General features: G+C 58.2%; 1 protein-coding gene across 16 annotated transcripts in view; it reads right to left on the reverse strand.

Moving 5' to 3' along the window:
* Positions 1-1,745: 1,745 nt before the first annotated feature.
* The window catches only part of CERCAM (cerebral endothelial cell adhesion molecule), a 29,751-nt gene continuing 17,919 nt past the window's right edge, over positions 1,746-13,577 (reverse strand). For 8 of the 16 annotated variants that reach the window (XM_060300362.1, XM_060300357.2, XM_060300360.2 and 5 more), the window contains 12 exons: positions 12,838-12,928; positions 10,490-10,600; positions 10,197-10,314; positions 9,504-9,638; positions 9,145-9,349; positions 6,568-6,687; positions 6,033-6,309; positions 5,038-5,170; positions 3,539-3,666; positions 3,217-3,420; positions 2,572-2,824; positions 1,746-2,261 (listed from right to left, as the gene is read on the reverse strand). In XM_060300362.1, the coding sequence (XP_060156345.1) occupies positions 2,572-2,824; positions 3,217-3,420; positions 3,539-3,666; positions 5,038-5,170; positions 6,033-6,309; positions 6,568-6,687; positions 9,145-9,349; positions 9,504-9,638; positions 10,197-10,314; positions 10,490-10,563 (1,647 nt within the window). In that variant the 5' untranslated portion in view covers positions 10,564-10,600; positions 12,838-12,928 and the 3' untranslated portion in view covers positions 1,746-2,261. The other 8 variants (XM_060300366.1, XM_060300367.1, XM_060300368.1 and 5 more) reach the window with 6 other exon arrangements.

Raw genomic sequence — 13,577 nt, forward strand, 5'->3', positions numbered from 1 at the left:
CCAGCGGTGGCGTATCAGTGTCTCCTCCTGAAATTCTGCTGCTGCCTCTCACCGACCCCACTGTTAACACCCTGGTCTGGGGCACCATCATGTCTCACTTGGATTATTACAATGGGTTCCTAACCCATCTACCTACTGCTACCCTGGATCCAACTACATTTCATTACAGCAGCCAGGGTAATCATGTTAAAATAAAAATTAAATTGTGTCATTTGTCTGCCTCAAACCCTCCAGGGGCTCCCTGTCTCAGAGTAAAAGCCAAAATGACCTCCAAGGCCCTCCGTGCTCTGGCCCTGACCTTGGCTCCCTCACCTCCAGAACTTGGCTCCTCCTTGCTCGTTCTGCTCCAGCCACAGTGGCATCTTCCCTGTCTTTTGAACCTGCCAGTCCTGTTCCTGCCTCAGGACCTTTGCATATGCTGCCCCCTTGGCCTAGAATGGTCTTCTTTCCCATATCCCCATAGCTTGTCCCCTCACTTCCTTGAAGTCTTTGTTCATGTGTTAACTTCTCAGCTCATACTTGATATTTCCTCCCTCATTTTGTTCTGTAGGACTTAACAACCTCCAATATTTGCTTCTCTGTTTTTGTCTGTCTCCCTCACTAGAATGTCAGCTCTATGAGGTCAGGGATTTTTGAGGGACAGTTTTATTCACCGCTGTATCCCTAGTATCTAAACATGGCCCATAGAGGGTGCTCAATAAATGTTCATTTTAATGAATGAAAGGGACACCTGGAGCCTGGAAGGGAGAAGTGACTTACTCAAGGTCATAGCCATCCAGAATCAATAGCTTTTGGTCTTGGAATGAACAAAGCACCAATGCCACAGCTCTGGCCTAAAGTCCTTCTCAGAGCCATGCCAAGCTCTGGAACCAAAGCCAGGCCAGCAGGACCTCATCCCTGGTACGGAAGGAGGGAAAGCCCAGCCCCAGGGGGTGCCTGACTGACTCTGCCAGGACCCAGGAGCTTACAAGACCAAGTCAAGGGGCTGCATGGGGGAGGGGCTCCTCTGAAGGAGGAAACCTGGAGATGGCAGGTCCTGCGCTGGTGGAGCCACAACAGCTACGGGCAAGACAAGGAGTCGCCTCCCCATCCCCTCCGGCTGCCTGAGCGCAGGCAGTGGAGACAGTTGCTGGGCCTTCCAGGGGTGGGGAGAGAGGAAGGCCGGCAGTTCCCAAGCAGGAGAGCATTAGAAGGTGAAGCTGCTGCAAGTAACCCAGAGCACAGGGGGCGGATTCCAAATGCCCCAGGCGCCCTTCCCATTGCTGGCCCCAAACCAGCAGAGGGCGCCCTGGCCCACAAGGTCCAGGCTCTGCCACCTTGCGCCCTCTGGCTGCCACACTAGTGGCAGGAGGGGAGCCCTGGATCTCCCCAGCCACTTCCAGGGGAGGGGTTCCAACTGCACAAGTGAAGATCCAAAGGCAAGGAGGCCTCAGCAGCCCTCGGTCTGGCCTGGGCCCACCCTGGCCAGCAAGGTGAGGCCAGTGATGACCACGACAGCCGCAGTGGGTAAGCACTCACTGTGGGCTGGGCTCCAGGCCTGGCTACTTTATACCCACCTGGCCCATGAGATACTTCTCCTCCCACCTCCACTTCACCAATGAGCAGACTGAGGACGTGATGCCAGATCGATCCCCTGACTCCTTCTCTAGGCTGCCCTCCCGTCTCTGTCTCTCCACCTGCTCATCCACAGATCAGGAACGCCTCCCTCCCAGCCCTCAGGACACGCAAAGAGGCTCAACCATGAGTTAAGAAGTATAAAGTGCAATACCAGCCAGCTTTTATTGAGGGCCTACTGTGTGCTGGGTCCTCCTCCCAGCTCCCTGCACTTCCCACTGGCCAGGGAAGAGGGTGGCAGGTGAGACCCATGTGTCAAGCTGGATAGGGAACTGAGGTGGAGGTAGAAGGTGGCAGAGGGGCCCCAGCAGCTGGGTCCTCAGCTGGGGGCAGGGCTCCTGTGTCCGCCCAGCTTGAAACTGAAGGCTGGGGGCCCTCCCTTCTTCCCTCCACCCCAGGCCCGGAATCAGGCTGGCAAAGTAAGAGGGCCTGCGAGCCCTGCCCTTGTGCTACGTGACCTTTGGGGAAGGGGACCCGTCTCTGAGTGGTTTCTCCCAATGGAAGACGAGTCCAGAGGGCAGAGTGGCCATGCCCAAGGTGGCAGCCAGGTCTCTACTGGGTCTATGGTTCCTGGTGGCGGCTCTTGCTCTGCTCCCTGGACAGCAATGGCCTATTCCCTGGTACTTCTCTGGAGTCACCAGCCTGACCTGGTGGGACAAAAGAGGTAAGAGGAGAGAAGTAGAAAGAACTAGAGTTGGACAGTGAGAGACAGAGACAGAAACAGATACAGAGATAGTGAGAGACACAAAGAGATAGAGATGGGCAGAGAGAAAGAGAGCGAGAGAGAGGGAGTTAGAGGTGGACAGAGAAATGCAGACACAGTCAAAGATACAAACAGAGACAGAGAGAGAGAAAGCCCGAGACAGAGAGAGGGAAAGAGAGAAGACAGCTGAGAAGAGGAAAGGGAGACCCAAACACAGAGTCGGTCGTTGAAGGCGAGAGAAAACCGAGGCCCACCTAGAGCTCATCCTGGGGGTGGGGATGGAGGCTGTGCCCACTGCTGCCGGCCAGGTCCAGGCGGGGGTCCCGCAGGGTCTTATAAGAGCCACTCCAGCTGATGAGGCGGCCGCTGTCATCGTCCCAGGGCGAGGACGTCTCTGTGTCGCTGAGCCACTCAGCGTCCCCCGCGTAGTGGGTGGGAGCAGCGAGCAGGGGCCGGGCTGAGAAGGCCCGCAGGTCCCGCGGCCAGAAGTGTGCCTTGTACTGCTCACTGGGAGGCGGGAGGCTGGCTCAGGGGGGCTGGGGTAGGCCCCTCCACCCAGACCCATGTCAGCCCGGAGCCAGGCACCTCACCCCCAGAGCACCTGACTGCCCTCCCCATCTAATCCTGAGGCAGGATTTCTCTTATCCCCATTTTCCAGATGGGGAAACTGAGGCACAGAACAGGAAAATCGCTTGACTGAAAACCACAGGGCATCACAGAATTCACACATAGATTGGTCTGACTCCAAGGCTAAGCTGGGCTATTCCTTGGTGACAAGAAGGAAGTGACTCAGCCCTGCCAGCCTCAGTCTCTCCACCTGCCCAGTGAGGGGACTTACTACTTGCTGAGGTGGGCTCTCGAGACAGGCTGACCCTGCCCTGCCCCCATCTGAGGCTCACTTGGGGTGCTGGTCAAACATGATGGGCAGGAACTCATCCACGGGCAGCATTCGGTGCAGGGGCTGGGAGGCTAGCAGCTTGCGGGCGCCAGCCAGGCTCAGGACGTACGCCAGTGTCCAGTACGAGTAGCCAGCTACCACCAGGTGCGGCAGCCCCTCCACGGCTGCCTCCTCCTCAGGGTTCACCTGCTTCCGGCCGAGGTAGCTACAGGTGACACCAGGGGTCCCAGGAGTCACTGTAGATGTCCCAGGACCCCTCAGGAGGAGGCAGACCCCTGGAGGCCCACCCTTCTCCCTGGCCCCTGGGGTCACAGGCTGCCTACATCAGGTCCCAAGGAAGTTTCTCCGCCTCCACCTCCTTCATCAGCCGCTCCAGCCGCATCTTGAAATTGCTTTCAAAACGCACGTCGTCCTCAAACACCACGACCTGGGCCAGGCCCCGGGCAACCACCTGTGGTACATGGTGGGGGAGGCTCTTTAGACCCCTCCCACCTGGCTGACTCTGACAGACACTCCTGGCCTCAGTTACAGGCCAAATGCTCAGCCCTGGCTGCGTCGCTCAGCTGCTAAAGGCTGGGCGGGGCGGGGGGGGCCTCCCTTCTTCCCTCCACCCCTGGCCCTGAATCAGACCGGCAAAGTAAGGGGGCCTGTGAGCCCTGCCCTTGCGCTACGTGACCTTCGGGGAAGGGGACCCGTCTCTGAGTGGTTTCTCCCGATGGAAGACGGGTCCAGAGGGTAGTCTCGCTCTCCAAGCAGATCACAATGGCAATCAGAACCCTTGCTGCAGTCACTGAGCACTGGGGCCACAGTGCTCATCTCCAGGGACCCTCAGGAGGCATGATGTCCCTGTACTGCGGCAAGGAGATGGAGACACAGGGAGATGAACCCACTCGTCCAAGGACACACAGCCAGGAAGTGGCAGAACTGGGATCTGAACCACATCTGCTGGACTCCAGGGCCTGGCTCCTCACTTCTGCCTCTTGGGCTTTCCTCGAGGAAGCTAGGCTGGGGGGTGGGGGGCTGGGGGGGTGGAGGAAGGCCCTAGCCCCACACATCCCTGAGAAAAAATACTTTTTGTAACTGTTGGAAATGTGAAAAGAGCATGAGATCAGCACAGTAAGTGGTGAAACGTACATCATCCTTCAATCTGTTCAGAGGTAGCAGAAAAGCAGAAATATAAGCTCACACGCCCATATTCTGGCTACAGTAGAAAATAAAAACAAGGAGTGAGTCTGTGCTCCACCTCCTGGAGGGGGCGCCCCTTGGAGGGCCAGGCCCGGGTCCTCTCCTGCTGTGTCCAGGCAGTGACCTCTCCCAGGCACTCACACCCCAGCCCAGGGCTGAGGCTGCTTGGCCAAGCCCTAGGCCTTTCTTCTTCCCACACAGAACACACCCAACTCCTTCAGCCCCAGGGCCTGTGCCCGCACTGCCTTCCTCTGCTGAGAAGCCTCCCCTCCCTGCCCCTCAATGGCGATGCCCACCCTGACCCCACAGGAGGCCAGGAGGCCGGGCCAGTCCGCACTCTCGAACAGCCTGTATATCCCCGCTCCGCGGCAAGCTTAGTTCTTTCTTGATTTCTGCGCCTTGCTCTGGTCCCTTTGCCCCAGGAGGGACCGGCTGCATTCTTCTTGTTCACCTCTGTGTTCTCAGAGCAGAAGCTCTCCTAGCACACAGCAGGTGCTCAGTGGAGACCGCAGGGTGAATAAGGTATAGGGTTGGGCCCTTAGGAGGCTGAAAGCTGCTGGCCGGGTCATTGTTAGTGTGCTCGGTCAACCCCCAGTCACACGAGTGCTGGCACAGAGCAGTGGATGGGGGTCCTCACCTCCTCCCAGATGGAGTAGTGGCTGAGGAAGCAGCCCACCTCGCCCTTGGTCAGTGTGCGGCCCGAGTAAGGGTCCTGGTAGCCGGGAAGCAGGTCCACGCCGAGGCTCCTCATGACACTGCTGTTGAGTGTCCTGAGGCAGATGGTATAAGGGGGTCAGGGGTGCCCGCCAGGGACCTGTCCAGGGGGAACTGGCCTGTGCAAGTTGGGGACAGTCACACTGGAGTCTGGTTGGAAGGAGGCTTCAGTCTTGTTACTGCTTCGTGTGGCCTGAAGCCATCAGTGACTGGACCTGGAAAGCCACTGCCACCTCGGGCGGGGGGGATCCTAAGGGGAGGGGGCAGCAGTCTGAGGGGGACACACCCCAGGATGAATGCGGGGAACGCGGCGGATACTTCTTAGGCAGCGGCCCAAGCAAAGGATGGACATCCTGCAGTCCACAGGGCCGGGGCGTATGCAGCAAACAGCAGTGGGCACGTGGGGCCGTGTGACCCCTGGTTGCCGGGGGAACACGACTGGCCTGCTCCCACCCTCGCCCCGCCCAGCAGGGACCTAAGTTCAGGATGGAAAAGAGTAACCCTGATAATCGTAATGAAGACATTATTAACCTTTGGGATACTTACTACATTTCAGGCCCTGGCTAAACCTTCACTGAACCCTTACAAGCCCCTAAGAGGAAGGCAGTTACTCGCCGTTTACACAGTAGGGCTGAGAGATGGAGGTCACGCAGCTGGTGACCACGCCCAGAAGCTCCAGACCCTGGGCCTTAACCACTGTACTCTCCTCCCTCAGGTGGGCTGAGGGAGGGCACCCTGTCCTGTTCTGTCTGCCCTGGGACTCTCCGAGACAGAATTACTCAGGCCCTGTTTGAATACCTCCTAGAACGGCAAACTCATTCAGCTCACTGTCTGCTTTTCCCACCCCCATGGAGCTGTGATGGACCACCCGGTCCCCACTGGCTGCCCAGGGTCCTGTCCCCACCCAGGAAGCCTCACCGGCCATCCACGGCATCCACCAAACGCCCAGAGATCTCCATCTCCCAGAGCGAACTCAGCATGCGCTCTCGGCGGTTGGGCCGGCGGGCCAGGCTGATGACAAACACCTGGAAGAGGAGGGGAGGCAGGGGAGTGGGTGCAGGGGGAGGGGAGAGCCCACCCACCTCCTGGCCCCAATCCTGCAGGCCGGGAGGACTTACCTCATCAAACCCCATCTTGCTGGGCCTCTTTGGGGGCCGGGACACATGAGCTGAGGCCCACATGGGGGGCCCATCCACTGCAGAGGAAAGCACCCCCCCATCATGAGTCCCTACTGGCTCTAGTCAGCGGCAGCCCTGGAGTCCTAGCACCCCTCGTTCCTGCCCCCTGGCAGAATACCCAGCAGGAGATCATGGAATCCACCTGCCTCCATTGTACGGATGGGCAGACTGAGGCCCAGGGGGAAAAGGGACTTGCCCAGAGTCAGGGAATGAGTTGGGGAGAGGCTTCAACCCCAGCGGTGGGGAGGGGGGACACACCGGCTCGCAGCCCTCACCCAGCGCTTCCAAGATCAGGTGGATGAAGTTGACTCTCTCATCCTCCAGCCCCTGGTGGGATTTCACAGGCACGTTCATGTACCCATAACGGTGCTCGTTGCACACGTGGGCCGAGACCCCTGCGGAGAGAGGCCGAGTGAGCACTGGAGTGCAGGGTGGGGCTCTCAGAACCCAGATGGGAGGTCCTAGGCCCAGTCCTGCCAGTGACCCACCACGTGAGTCCTGTCTGGGACCCGGCATTCCCACCTGGGCTTGGAGGGAGAAACGGCTTGGCTCAAACAATATCTAAGGGATCTTCCTGCCGAAATGGTTTATTCACGCAATAGACGCGTCTAGAGCACCAGCTGGCTGCTGGTGGTGAGAAAGACAGACAGTCCCTGCCCTCAGGGGATCAAGGTGAGGAAGGAGCAGGCAAACTCACACCTGGCTACAGCCACCTGATGCCACCGGGCGTTGCTCCACCCCCTAAATCTTTCCCACCTCTGCCCAACCCCCCTCGCCAATCCAGCACCATCACCTCTAGCCTGGATCCCTACACTTAACCCTACCCCCTCGCCTGCCCCCACCATGCTGTCCTCCACCTGGCAACCAGAGTGGCCTTTTTTATTCCTTCAATGTTTATCATCTTTATTATAATTATTTATTTAGCTTTTGTCTTCTATAGACTGTGAGTCCTCCAGGGCAGGCACATGGTATCTATTAAAAAGTTAACTCCAAGGCTTCCCTGGTGGTGCAGTGGTTGAGAGTCCGCCTGCCGATGCAGGGGACACGGGTTCGTGCCCCGGTCCGGGAGGATCCCACATGCCGCGGAGCAGCTGGACCCGTGAGCCATGGCCGCTGAGCCTGCACCTATGGAGCCTGTGCTCCGCAACGGGAGAGGCCACAACAGTGAGAGGCCTGCGTACCGCAAAAAAACAACAACAACAACAACAGAAAAAAAAAAAAGAGTTAACTCCAGGCCCAGCATTGAGCACAAAGCCTGGCCCAGTGCAGGTGGTGGAAGCATGAATGATGGACACAAAACCCCTGTTCACGAAATTCCTACAAACCGCTGACCAATAAAGAGCGGCTGATACTCAAAGTAGAGGTAGGAATGAAAAAAATAAGGAAATAGGGAATTCCCTGGTGGCCTAGTGGTTAGGATTCTGAGCCTGGGTTCAATCCCTGATTGAGGAACTGAGATCCCACAAGCCGCCCGGTGTAGCCAAAAAAAAAAAAAAAGGAAATACTTTTGCTTCTTCTCATTTTTTTCTCCATGTATTTGTTTCACCTTCATTCTCTTTCTGCACTTGATTTTTTTTTCTTCCTGCATCTCTGCACTGCAGATGTTGCTAGTACCTCATGCACACACACAAAAAAGATGACACTCAAAAAAAAAAAAAAAAAAGATGACACTCTTCTCCCTGGACACTTCTCACACACTGCTTGCCCAAGTGCAACACTTCTTGATTAAATCATCACTTCTAATTCAACTTGACCATGAGCAGAGTTCTCCACCCACCAGACAGCCTTCATGTCCTTGCCACCCATGAGTGCACACCATGAAATACATTCTCTGTAGCCTTCTCAAGATCTTTATTCCAACAGCAGTATCTCTGTCTCACTCTCAACATCGACTCTTCCTCAGAACTGGGTTTATCCCATCCAAACCCAAACACTTTTTTTCCTTTTTGTTTTTTTTTGGCGGCGCTACACAGCTTGCGGGATCTTCGTTCCCTGACCAGGGATCAAACCTGAGTCCTCAGCAGAGAAAGCAGAGTCCTAAGCACTGGACCGCCAGGGAATTCCCCAAACCCAAACACTTTCTAGTAACCTTCATCTTAAAAATAACCACTGACAACAGAATGATATTTTCTAGTGTTCAGATCCAATCACGTCATCCTCTGATGGCTGCCCGACACCCACAGGCTAAAGACCAGATGCTTGCCCATCAGGTCCACACAAGCTGGCCCCTGCCTACCTTTCCTGCCTCAGCCTGCACCATGCCCCCTTTGCTTACTGTGCTCCAGCTGCCTGCCTTCTTGCATCCCCTGCCACCACAGGGCCTTTGCACCTGCTGGTCCCATTGCTTAAAATGCTCTGTCCTGCTCTGTCTACCTTGTTAATGTCTGCCCATACTTTAGATCTCAGCCCCAAAGTTTACATCCTCCAGGAAGCCTTCCCTGACAGGTTAACTCTAGTCTAAGCTCCCAAAACACCTATAATCAAAAAGCTCTTCTTCCGGTCATTGTGACTGGACATTGATTTGTGTGATCCTTTGACTGACTGGACTGGAGGATCCAGGAGGTCAGAGACTGCCTGATTTTACTCACCGCTGTCTCCCCAGTGCCTGGCACCTGGTAGGTGTCCCATAAATATTTGCCTAATGAAGGAATACGTGAAAGTGCCATGGTGGGGACGGCCAGAAGGACATCTAACCTACTGGGGCAGTGGGCCCAAGAAAGGCTATGACCTGGAGGACACACAGGAATTAAAAAGATTAATTGCAGAGTGGGGAAGAGCACGCCAAGCAGAGGGAATAGCATGTGCAAAGGCCTAGAGGCCTGGGAGAAAGGCTCAAGGAGAGCTGTCCTCACCAGCAGCCTGACAGGCGTAGGCGAAGACGATGATGTCGTCGAAGGGCCAGGTATAGTTGGGGTGAGGGGGGTAGAAGCACAGCTGTTCTGTCCCCTCCGCCCGCAGGGATACCAGGAAGGTGGAGTGGACCATGGGGACACGGAAGCAGCCCCGGCGCTGGCGGTTCTTGGTAGGGAAGTAGTCGGCTGTGCGGCGGTAGTAGCCCTGGGGAAGGGGTGGCTCTGGGCTGTGAGAGGGCGCCCCTCCATCCCCAGCACACTACTCCCCTGCCAGGGCCCACAGACCCTAAGGCCTTCAGTCTCTCCATGTCCCTCCTCTCAGACCTCAAGCCTCCTGAGGCCCCCGAACCCGGCCTTACCTGAGGGGTGATCCCACACCAGAAATTGGAGTAGTAGGTCTGAGAGTCCAGCATCGGGGCCACCACGGGCAGCCCCTGCTCGATCAGAAGCCGCAGTGTCTGGTTGTTGGTCAGAATGTTGTCCGTATCTGCAAACTGTGGGGAGGGGGATGTCACAGGCCCCAGACTTGTCTGGGCTGCAGTCCCCCAAGGATTCACTGAGTGGGATCCCTCCAGATTTCCAGAAACCCAGAAAGTCTCCCAGGATCCAATGGGGTTCCCTCAGAGAGGTCTAACCTATAAACCAGTAGATCCGTTTCTGGACCAAGAATCTAGTCTGGGGCACTGGCTTGGGGATTGGGTCCAGAGATTATACCCGAATTGCTGATCTAAGAACTTTATCTGAAGTTTTAGGAAGTAAATCCAAAGACCTACTCTGAGCTCTAGTCCAGGGAACTAGGCTCAGTTTATACTCTGGGCTCTAGCCCAGGGATCGAGTCGCAGTATATACCCTGCACTCTGACTCAGGGATCCAGGTTTAGTACCAAGTCTGAGCTCAAGCATAGGGATCCAAGCTCAATATCTGATCTGGGTTCTGACCCAGGTTGCTAGCTGAAGGAGCCAGCCTACAGGTGGTTAAGTCACGCCAAGATTTCTGTCAAGGACAGGTGCCACCACCTGTGGGAAGCCCAACTGTAGGCCAGGCTTTCTTACCAGGATATAGTCAGCCCCCCAGTCCCTGGCAAAGGTCAGGGCTTCCTGTTTCAGCTCCATCAGAAACTGGTGCCTTTCTTTGGTCCAGTGCTTAGGGCCCTCTTCGTCTGGGTAGGACCTGAGGGGGTAAAACGATGAGATGTTCCCATGCGGTAGGTGCATGTGGTGTCCCTCTCTGCAGGGCAGTGGACAGAGCCCTGGTCTGGAGGCTGTGGCTCGGGGCTGTCCCTTTCCTTCTCTGGGCTGCAGCTGTTATCCATCTTCCCCAGAAAACGTTCCCCTCAGGTCACCACCTGGGCTCCCCCTCAGGCCTCCAGACCACAGCAGCATAGTCATCGCCCACAGCAGCCAGCCACTCCTGCAGCATCTCTGTGGTGGTGTCCACGTTGTGGTCTGTGGCACACCTGAGGACACAGGAGGAAGAAGGGTGAGGGGGCACAGCCACTGAAGGACCAAACCCTGAGGCAGCCTTGACCCCCGGAGCACCAACACTTGCAGGGCTGGCCTCTCCTGGGAGCAGAGGAAGCAGGTGTGCTCCAGAGGAAGGCAGGAAGCCAGGTCCCAATCATAGGTCTGTGATCCACTGTGTGACCTCAGGCAGGTTCTGACCCTCTCTGGGCTTCACTTTCTCCCTGTAACTTTAAGCTGTCCTGGCATGCTCAGGGGCTGAGAAGACAGAACTCAAATGCATTTTGAAGGATGAAAAGTACCTCAACTTTGAGGAACATGCCTGCCACATTCTCTGGTTACCTTCCTTCCCTGCTGTGTGACCACAGGTCAGCCCCCTCCCCTCTCTGAGTCAGGACTGGACAGAGGAGCTGCTGCTTCCCTCCACCAGATAGTTGTAATAACGACCAAACCACACTCTGAGCGTCCCTGAGAAATGCTGATGGGCCCGAGCTCCGTTGCCACCACGAGTAGCCTCTCTGAAGGGGCTCTCATGACAGAGCGGGGTGCAGGGGGCTTAGCCAAGAGCCCAGGTTTTAGGTGATACTGCCCCTTTAAGTCAATTCCCCAGAAGTGAAGATTAACTACGTGTCAAGTCTTCTATGGGTGGGAACTAACTAACTCCCAAACTGGTAATTGTGGGCAGCCTCCCCAGGCCACCGGCTCCAAACCCAGCCCAACTTTGGTGTGTTGGGGAGGGAGGGTAGTTTGGTCATTTCTCTCAGTTTATCCCCAACCTCAGCTTGGGACTCCTCCCTGCTCTGGCTTCCACAGACTGTGGCCTCTGATTCCAGTGCCCTGCAGGGACGCCTAGGGGGAGAGACTGCAGGAAGGGGGCTTTGCCCTTGGCCGCAGGACCCAGCCCCTCTCCTGAGAGAGGCTGGAACCAGCCCAGGGGAAGAGGGAACGGGTGTGACTCCCCCATAGGGCAGCATGGAGCCCAGGGCTGAGAGCACCCTCACGGGCTCCCCAGGAACCCGGAGGCCTGCTGGTCTGTGCCACATCGGGCCCCAGGGGACGCCAGCTGCTCCTGTCTGCTCCGCTCCAAATCAGCCAACCACAGGTCCCACGGGTTCAGTTTCAGCTCTGAGGGCTAGGGCAAGAGGGACTGGGCCCAACTTACACCCAGAGGAGGTCCCAAGAGGTGGAATAGGGGCTAGAATTAGGGAATGGTGTCCCTCTGTCAACCTAAGGCCTCAGAGGTCAGTCTGCCCGGCCAGGGGGATAAGGGGTCCTGTCCGGGGACACGGGTTGCGGAGGGCCTATCTGAGAGGGAGGGGCCTGTCTGGGTGGTGTCTGGGCAGCGAGCAGATGGGGCCATCTGGAGCCCGGACTGTCGGTGGGGTTGGGGGATAGATGCCCGGTGGATGCCGATGCCCGGGTCTCTCTCACCAGAGGGCCATCCTGGCCCGGGGGTAGTCCAGCCGCTCCAGCGCGCCCAGGTAGTGGGGCAGAGAGTGCTCGGCATTGCGGGCCAGGATGGCAAGGACCACGGCAGGCAGCGGCGGCTCTGCGACGCCCGCAGCCTCGAGCCGCGGCCCCAGCAGGAGCAGCAGCTGGAGCAGCGGGGCAGCGGGGGCAGCACGCATGGCGGGCGCTCTGGCGGCTGCGGCGGCCCCCGGGGCTCCCAGCCCAGCCGAGGGTAGTGGGCGGTGCGGTGCGGCCCAGCCGGGGCGGGGCCTGGGGCCGGGGCGGGGCCGAGGCGGGCCGGGAAGGGGTTGTGGGGGGCGCACCCCCCAAAGAGTGGACTCCCACTCCTAACCCCTATTCGTGGATTCTCAAGTGTCCTCTCCTCGACCAGGGGCATCGCAGGGCCAGGGCCCGGACACCCGCCCCGGACGCGATCCAGGAGCAGCTCCCTCCCGGCTGGAGGGTCGTGGGGGACGGCATCCGAGCCGCCCGGGCATCTCAGAATGCTCGACTACGAATCCCTGGGCGTGCAATCGCCAGAATCCGGCTCCACTGAGCGCCCCTGAATCCGGATTCCCTGGCCATCCATCTGACCCTCTGACCTGAGCCGCAGACCCCGCGGGGCGGGACCCACTGGGCCGCGGCCTTTCCGGGTTCCCCCGCTCCAGCCTCCTCCACCGCCCCCGGGCGCCCTCTGGCGGGCCCAGACGGAATTTCTCAGACCAGCCAGCCGACGCGTGGGCGGAAAGACCGGCTTGGGGGGCGGGGAGGGGGTCCCCCTGACCTGCAGACGTCATCCCGCCGCGGTCCGAGCCTGACGTCCCCCGCGCGTCATCGTCCTCGCCTCCGTCGCCAGCACTGGCACTGCTCCGGCCCTTTAGGAGAGCAAGGCCTACTCTTAGATTGAGTGTAGAACATGGGGCACCACTCAGCCCCTCACGGTGACCCAGCCCCCTCCAAAGCAGTGTGACTCCTGTGTCTGGTCAGAGTCGGGGTCCTAAGGCCCCTGCTGAGATGGAAGAGGGTCCCCAGACTCTCTTAGGGCAGGGGAGGGGAGGGGTCTGGAGGCACCAGTGGTGGGTTCTAGCTCCTCTCTACCACCAACCTCAGGCAGGCCGCTTTCCCGGAGCCTCAGGGCCTCCTGGGTAGAAGGGCTGCTAACAGCACCCACCTAGGAGGGTTTGCAAGGATTCCTTGAGAGCGTGAATGCACTTAATTCTATGCATGGGGCCTGGCAGGCGGGAAGAGTTCCTGGGGCTGGAAGACAGAACTGGAGAAGCCAGCCTCTCCTTCCATTCAGCCCCTCACCCATGGGAACCTACTCTCCTATGGCACCTTTGGGTCCGCCTTCAGGTTCTTCCCAGGGTCAGGGAGGGGGGCTAAGCCACTGCAAGAAAAGGGGTGGGGGCCCAGCAAGGAACAGCCTGGTGATGGGGCAGCATGTGGAGGCATCAGATCCCAGAGTCCTGGTCTCCAGCCCAGCTCCAATGCCTCCAACAGCTTCCAGGTGGGGCTGCTTCACAG

This window comes from Globicephala melas, chromosome 6, assembly GCF_963455315.2.
Source record: "Globicephala melas chromosome 6, mGloMel1.2, whole genome shotgun sequence".
Taxonomy (NCBI): Eukaryota; Metazoa; Chordata; class Mammalia; order Artiodactyla; family Delphinidae; genus Globicephala; species Globicephala melas.